The sequence below is a fragment of the Malaya genurostris genome, chromosome 2 (genome assembly GCF_030247185.1).
Source record: "Malaya genurostris strain Urasoe2022 chromosome 2, Malgen_1.1, whole genome shotgun sequence".
Classification (NCBI taxonomy): domain Eukaryota; kingdom Metazoa; phylum Arthropoda; class Insecta; order Diptera; family Culicidae; genus Malaya; species Malaya genurostris.
Window position 1 is genome coordinate 133,726,488 of NC_080571.1, and position 7,331 is coordinate 133,733,818.

The window sequence follows — 7,331 nt, forward strand, 5'->3', positions numbered from 1 at the left end:
GGTTTTCAACAGTTATAGGTGTTTCGGTTTCCTACAGTTCCCGTTCAAGAGTGAGTACCGTGGTGAGTAAATGCAATGCTCAAACAAGTAGTAGTGAGTGTAAACATAATTTCCCCTCTAACCACCCACTGAGCGAGTCGAGGGGCTACACACTTAAACTAAAGTACAGATTAGTTACATTTAACATTCTGAAACACAAATATTATGAAATAACCAGTATAGTTCTTTATAATAAAATAATGATGGCTCTGAAAAGAACCTTTTATGAAAGCGTTTGTGATGGAGGTGATGAGTTGAATTCGAATTCCGATGGATACCGCTGACTTCCGTCATTTAATTCCAGGCTGAACTGTTGTACGTGGGTGCGATACTGATATGGTTGGTGTAGGTGAAGCGTTTACAACCGATTATAATCTTCCAATAAAGAAAACATTAATTCTCTGGGTTGATCAATGATACAGTAGGTCTAATTTATTAAACGAAACTATCAATATGCTATAGAGATTCGTTTCTAGCATTCAGAAGGGTCAAATTACGTAATTCTCTACGACATTAAACTCTGAAACATTTTTCGCAAAAACAAAGAAGGCTTCACTTGATCTCGATTACTGTGAATTTTACCCAGCGAAAACTGCACAAATCAAACCAAACTGTTCTAAATTTGTACTACGCTGAGGATATTTACCTTCGATTTGCGAACAACAAATCCTAATAGTTCATTAGAAAACTTTTGAGCCATTAGAACGGCTGATTTTGTGTAATGCTCTCCACCGTTTTTTTTCATCAATGCAAATGACTGGCAGCTGTGACGTAATCGCTCTTGTCGGAAGTGAAACTAGCTTTGCAAACGACACAAAATTCATCAGATCGCAGTGGCGATAGAATCCAAACTGATCCAATTTTTGCTAGGAGTATTTTTTTTTACGTGATTTCGTTTATAGTTTTTTTCACTAATGGGCGGTCCTAACGGCTATAGAAATAACCGCATACAGAATTTTAATGTCGATTATTTCATATTTGCATAATTTATTGGAAGAAACTATCAATATGTTGTAGGGATTCGTTTCTAACATTCAGAAGGACCAAATTAAGGAACTCACTACGATATTCAACACTTTTCGGAATATGTTTCTAGAACGATTTGTAGTACAGCAGCAGATATTTTATTCTCTTCCTCAGAACGCGTTCTGATTGGCTGGTGTTGACATGGGTCAAATGAGACAGGTTTTTCAATAGTGTACTATTGAAATACTTCAATGCTTTTGCTATACACGTTTGAGTTGAAAAATTTTGATTCTATTGGTAGTAAAAATATATAAATCCTTTCACAGATCACTGAGATATGAGCTTTAAAAATACGAGCAAGGCAAACGCGCCTTATGGATTATCCTCTTTGATACTCGTTTATACCAAACATTTCAGAGAAGTTTAATTTTGAATTATTTGAGATTATGTCACACAACTGATAATTTGATCATGAAATTGTGATCATATTCCCGATGGCGTGTAGCAAAAATTATGTTGATTCGTTAGGTACAACAAGAGAAATTCACGATCAAAATCTTATCACTCTCTCAGAGGGTAAATTTTGAAGAGGCACCCCATAGTAAAGTAAGTCATATTCACGACAAAAATTCTTCCACTTTTCTTTTTCGATAGAGAGAATCTCTACGTATTGGGACATAGTTTTGCGAATATCTGAATCGGTGACGCTTGAGGGAAGATCATGCACACGCACTTCTATAGCACTATCTTCCATATATACTGGAATGTTGTACTTAATGTTCTCGTGCTCCACATCCAACTCTTTATAAAACTGGATGTAAACAACATTATTTGTCTTATTGCATTGAAGTAAATGGACACATTTGATGTCAAGATGCATTAGCTCCTTAAGCAAACCTTCAAGTTCTCGTATCGAAGGTCGAATTTTGCACAAATCCTGCCAAACAGCTCGCAGATGAGTCTGGACGATTTACGCTTTCTAAAATAAACAAAAATCAGATTGGAATCCGCACATGGACGGCCTAGAAAATTAGACTTTGGATAGGACGAAAAGGAAGATTTGGGAGCACTCTCGTATTTCGAAGAATACGAAATAAGCATGAATAATAATGACATCAAATTTGATCTACTGAAATTTTCAAAACATAAACCTAGTGAAAGCGAATTTGACGGTACTTTCATAGTAGTTAATATGTTCCAGTATTACTGGTTCTAGAGATGGTTTTCTTTTAAGTTCACTAAAACACGTCTAACACAGTTGGTTGCAAATAACAGAAGTGAGCCTCTAGCTCATTTATTAAGTTTGCTCATAATGACAGCAGTGTTGCGCGCTGCGCCGAAGTGTTGCTGAATACACTCTAAAGTGTAAGTAACAAGAATTCAATATACAATAGCTCTTCCTCCTTTAAAAAGAATGAACAATAATTCATGTAACAACAAACTCAAAAATATTCGAATTCATATTCGATTCTAGGTTTTCTAGCTCTTTTCGAACGCCTAGGTAGGCCAATTAGCGCTACCGGATCTGGTGGAAATTTTCGTTTCCTACTTAATCTAAAAATTTGTGTATCAGGATCATTCGACGGTTGGATTTCGATCTGGTATTTGCCGGACATCGCTTCCATCTTGTGTTGCCACTACAGGTTCCTCGACAGTCAGGATTGGCCGACCAGTCTTGACCATTCGCATCGATGGTCTTGGCTGATATGGTGAACCTCGTTTATTCGTAACGATTCTTATTTGGCTTCGATGAACCGTAGTAGTCGCCTCGTTTCCAACCATGATCTGCAATAAATTTTTAGAGAAATGTTTTAAAACTGATGCCTTAATCCATTTTCCACGTATATGAGACATATTGTGTTTATACCACACACTATCTCCTGGTGTCAGAGTATCTATTAGATCAGGCAGATCCGCCTTATTGTCATGATCCGGTTTTGTATCATCACCAATTAGAGTATAAGTCGCTAACATTTTTTCATAGTGTTTCTTACGGTTAACCAAATCGATTAACATTTTTGGAGTATAAGAAAATACTTTTTCAGAAGGAAAACTGCCCTCCATCGTCATATTATGGTTTCTATAATTTATTAGGAATAGATCTATCTGATCTTCCAAATTCAATTCTAGCATTCCCGGTTCCAATAAGAACTTTTTAAGAACATATTTTACCGTTCTTATCAGTCTCTCTGCCTGGCCATTACTAGCAGGATTATATGAAAGACTGTTTAATACTTTTATACGCTGTCTTTCCAGAAAACTTGTAAAGGAATGCGAGTTGAACGGAGGACCATTGTCAGATACTAAAACGTCTGGCAGTCCAAAACGAGACAAGAGTTCAATCAGTTCCATCAAAACATCTGGAATACTGGTTCCTTTTCTTATTATCTCTTCCTCCACCCATTTAGAGAAATATGGTGTCCATTTTGAAATAATTTGTTGTTTTGTAACATTTGCCATACTTGCACAAACATAACAAGCAGCAAAAAACCTTTTAATAGTAGTGCTTAAACGATTCCAGTAAACTATGCGTCTTTTCATTTTTGCGTCACCAGTGTTACTTCTATTTGCCAATTTTATTATATCGGTTTGACTATTTTGTGAAATAATCACCCCAGCTTGAAATCTAGTTGCAAATACTGAATAAATGTCCTCTTTATCGAAAATCACCATTAACTTATCAAAATACTTCAAAACTTTTTGTTTCAAAAGAAAACGAACGTCATATGCTGATTCAATTTTTGGAACGATACCTTTTCCAATCGAATCAGTTCCAAAATTGTTTACCGGTTTACATAGTTTCTTGACACGTATATCAGAAAATGGAAATTTTAAATCAGTAATCAATGTTTCATTGTATATCTTTGTAATATTGTTCACTGGCATCCAATCGTCCAGGAAATAATTTCTCCAGTTGGGAAAGAATTCATCCAACCATGGTCGGCCCAATAATGGAATAAACTGATTACTACAATCAAGGACCAATAATCGCAATTTAGCTCTTCTTCCTTTATATTCAACCTTAACCTTAACTTCCCCAGATATCTTCAACCTGGAACCATTTATCACTATCAGTTGTTTAGAGCATTCAAATAAAGGAAGGCTGAATTTAGAAACAAACAATTCTTTTCCAATTACTGAAACAGAAGAACCACTGTCAACTTCCATCTGTACAGGAATATTTTCAATATTAACATCCAATAAACATGGATTGCTTATCTTGTTTATGGAAGAAACGTTCATACACTGTAAATCACCTGAGATATTACCATCTGAGTCCGAATCTTGGATCCTCAAGCTATCTAATGGTTCTGTTAAATGGTTTGCACTGGTAATAGCTTCCTGTGTGTCAACACGATTAACCGTCTTGCCGCACTCGTTCTTCCACTTGTAGCATTTCCTTCGCACATGTCCTCTACGTCCGCAATGATAGCAGATACGCTGATCAATCGGCCATTGTTGGTCGTCCATTTTGTATTGACCACGAGCTGAACTAGCCGACGAATTACGATGTTCAAAACGCTGTGAGTGAAACTGTACTCTCTGACTATCTTCCGCCGGTCGTATTTCAGGTCGAACACCAAGTCGACTTTTTACCGAACCGTGAAAATTTTGCTGAGCTTCCCTCATCCGTTGAATAACCGCACCTCTACCTTGAGTCAAAGGGTACCTAGTGTCCAGTGAAGCTACCAAATCGACATCGCTGTTCGTTAAAGCTTTTGAATGAGTAGCCGCCATTTCCCACGTAGCGATAATATTCTCCGCCTGTTCAAGCGTTAACTTGGAGCTATCCTCCGTAAAAAGACGATGCTTAAGCGAGCCATCAGACAACCCAACCAAAATACGATCAAGAATAAGACGATTCTTTTGCTCCCCAAATTCGCAATGCTCCGCTTGGAGTTTTAACGAAAATATAAAATCGCTTGCCGATTCTCCCGATTGTTGAACCTTTGTGCCAAAAATATATCTTCGGAGCAAGACTGAATCAGTTTTGTCAAGTCTCTCCTTAAGCTTTTGCACTAAAATTTCATACGACACTTCTTCCATCATTGCTTCTGTGGGGTAGAGTATTTCTGCCATACTGAACAAAAAATCTCCTCCCAAGATGAACATCTGATCCGTCTTTTCATTATCTTTAACTTTGTTCACCCGGAAATGAACCGCCAAACGCTTTATCCAAGTGGCAAAAGATTGGCCCTTGCGGTATGGTTCAATATTAGGGGCCACCATGTAGGACATTTTTGTCAAAATTCTGATCAAAATGAAATATAAGGCAAAAATCTATCAATTTCAAATCACCACAAATTACAAGTTATATAAAGTCAAAATTTTAAAACAACAAACTGTAATTATTTCTGTTACTCACCGGAATAAACCGTCACTCACACAAACGCAATGCCAAAGTCACGGAATTTTTCCGAAGAACCAAAGCAGCAATCAAATTGTTTCCGCAGCCAGATTTCTCCTGCTGTGCTAAATTGTACCTAACTCTCAAAATAAAGAGAAAAAAACACTCTTAATATAGTGCAAAAACTTTTCTTTCCACCGAAAACTTTACAGGAAAAAAATTTAATTGTCCACAAAACTGACGCCGCGAGAAAAAAAATTCAAAATGGCGTATCACAATTAACAAAAGCGCTTATAATTTGCGAACAAAACGGATTCGCGAACCAAAAACCACTTAACAATAGTTTCTTTTGTTTTAATGAAAAAGTCACGCTTACCTTAAGCGTCGACAGCAAATTTATCCACAGCTTCTGAAAATTGTCCAGAAATCGATTCCGCCGTTCCGCTGTTATTCCGAATTTATCCGCCGCCCGGAATTACTCCAACAGCTTCCTCACGCCGAAATTTTCCTTGCGCCTTAGAAATGTGTCCGAAATCAGCTTCCTTTTCCTCGTCGCCACTAATATGTTCCAGCGTTACTGGAACAGAGATGGTTTTCTTTTGAGTTCACTAAAAAGACGTCTAACACAGTTGGTTGCAAATAACAGAAGTGAGCCTCTAGCTCATTTATTAAGTTTGCTCATAATGACAGCAGTGTTGCGCGCTGCGCCGAAGTGTTGCTGAATACACTCTAAAGTGTAAGTAACAAGAATTCAATATACAATAGTAGTAAACAGTATAGATCAGCGTATAAAGAATTAGCCGATCTGGTGGACCTACCACACGGTTTGAAGGACTATCTGAATGGAAGTGTATTTGTAATTCCAGAACGCGAAATATGGGGATTGGTTCTAAACGGCTCGAGTAAATCAATAACCGACACAAGAATTCTAATAGACGGGTTAGTAGACGCATTCACTGAAATGTTGGCTACAATAGCACTTGAAAGGACGCTCTATTCTTGCCACCGGGCTGGGTTGAAAGCTTGTTTGTGTTCTCTCTAGCCGAGTACTGTGCTCCTGTTACCTCTGTGTATGAAATTCAAGTTAAGTATGGATATTTTTCAAACTGCTGCATGAAACATGCTTTGTTATTGTTTTGCCTTTCTCATATAGAAAGGTTATGCAATCACTTGAAAAGCCGACTAGTGAAAATTGGCCCAAAGGGCCAAGTGTCATATACCATTCGACTCAGTTCATCGAGCTAAGCAATCTCTCTCTCTCTCTGTGTGTGTGTATGTATGTGTGTGTATGTGTCAAATAGTCTTACTAGGTTTTCTCGGAGATGGCTGAACCGATTTTGACAAATTTAGATTCAAATGAAAGGTCTCGTGGTCCCATATGGAATTCCAGAATTTCATCTGGATCCGACTTCCGGTTCCGGAGTTATAGGGTAAAGTGTGTTCAATATTGTACACCGTCACTTAAACCGGCGAAACAAAACACGTAAAAAAATTCCTAAACTGGTCTCAAAACTACACAAATCAATAGTCATTATCAGTAGACAACTAAACAAACCGATTTCGGCTATCCTGGTTCCCGGTATCCGGTTCCGGAAGTACCGGAAATAGTGGTCATATATACCAAAATGGAGCTCACTCACTTTTCTCAGCGATGGTTTGACCGATTTTCACAAGCTTAGATTATAATGAAAGGTCCTCCGGTCTTATATGGAATTCCTGAATTTCATCCGGATCCGACTTCCGGTTCCAGAGTTTTATGGGGGAAAGTGTGTTCAATATTGTACACCGTTACCTAAACCGGCGAAACAAAAAACGTAAAAAAAAATTCTAGTTTTGGTCTCAAAACTACACAAATCGATAGTCATCATCATTAAGCAACTAAAAAAACCGATTCCGGCTACCCTGGTTCCCGGTATCCGGTTTCGGAAGTACCGGAAATAGTTGTCAAATATAATAAAATGGATCTCACTCACCTTTC

General features: G+C 37.7%; 1 protein-coding gene across 1 annotated transcript; it reads right to left on the minus strand.

Moving 5' to 3' along the window:
* Window positions 1-2,232: 2,232 nt before the first annotated feature.
* LOC131432459 (uncharacterized) lies at window positions 2,233-5,733 on the minus strand. The gene is made up of 2 exons (XM_058598747.1): window positions 4,263-5,733; window positions 2,233-2,790 (listed from the first exon to the last, which is right to left on the minus strand). The coding sequence occupies exons 1-2, from the start codon at window positions 5,242-5,244 to the stop codon at window positions 2,726-2,728; spliced, it is 1,047 nt and encodes a 348-aa protein (XP_058454730.1). The 5' UTR covers window positions 5,245-5,733; the 3' UTR covers window positions 2,233-2,725.
* Between the last annotated feature and the right edge of the window lie 1,598 nt (window positions 5,734-7,331).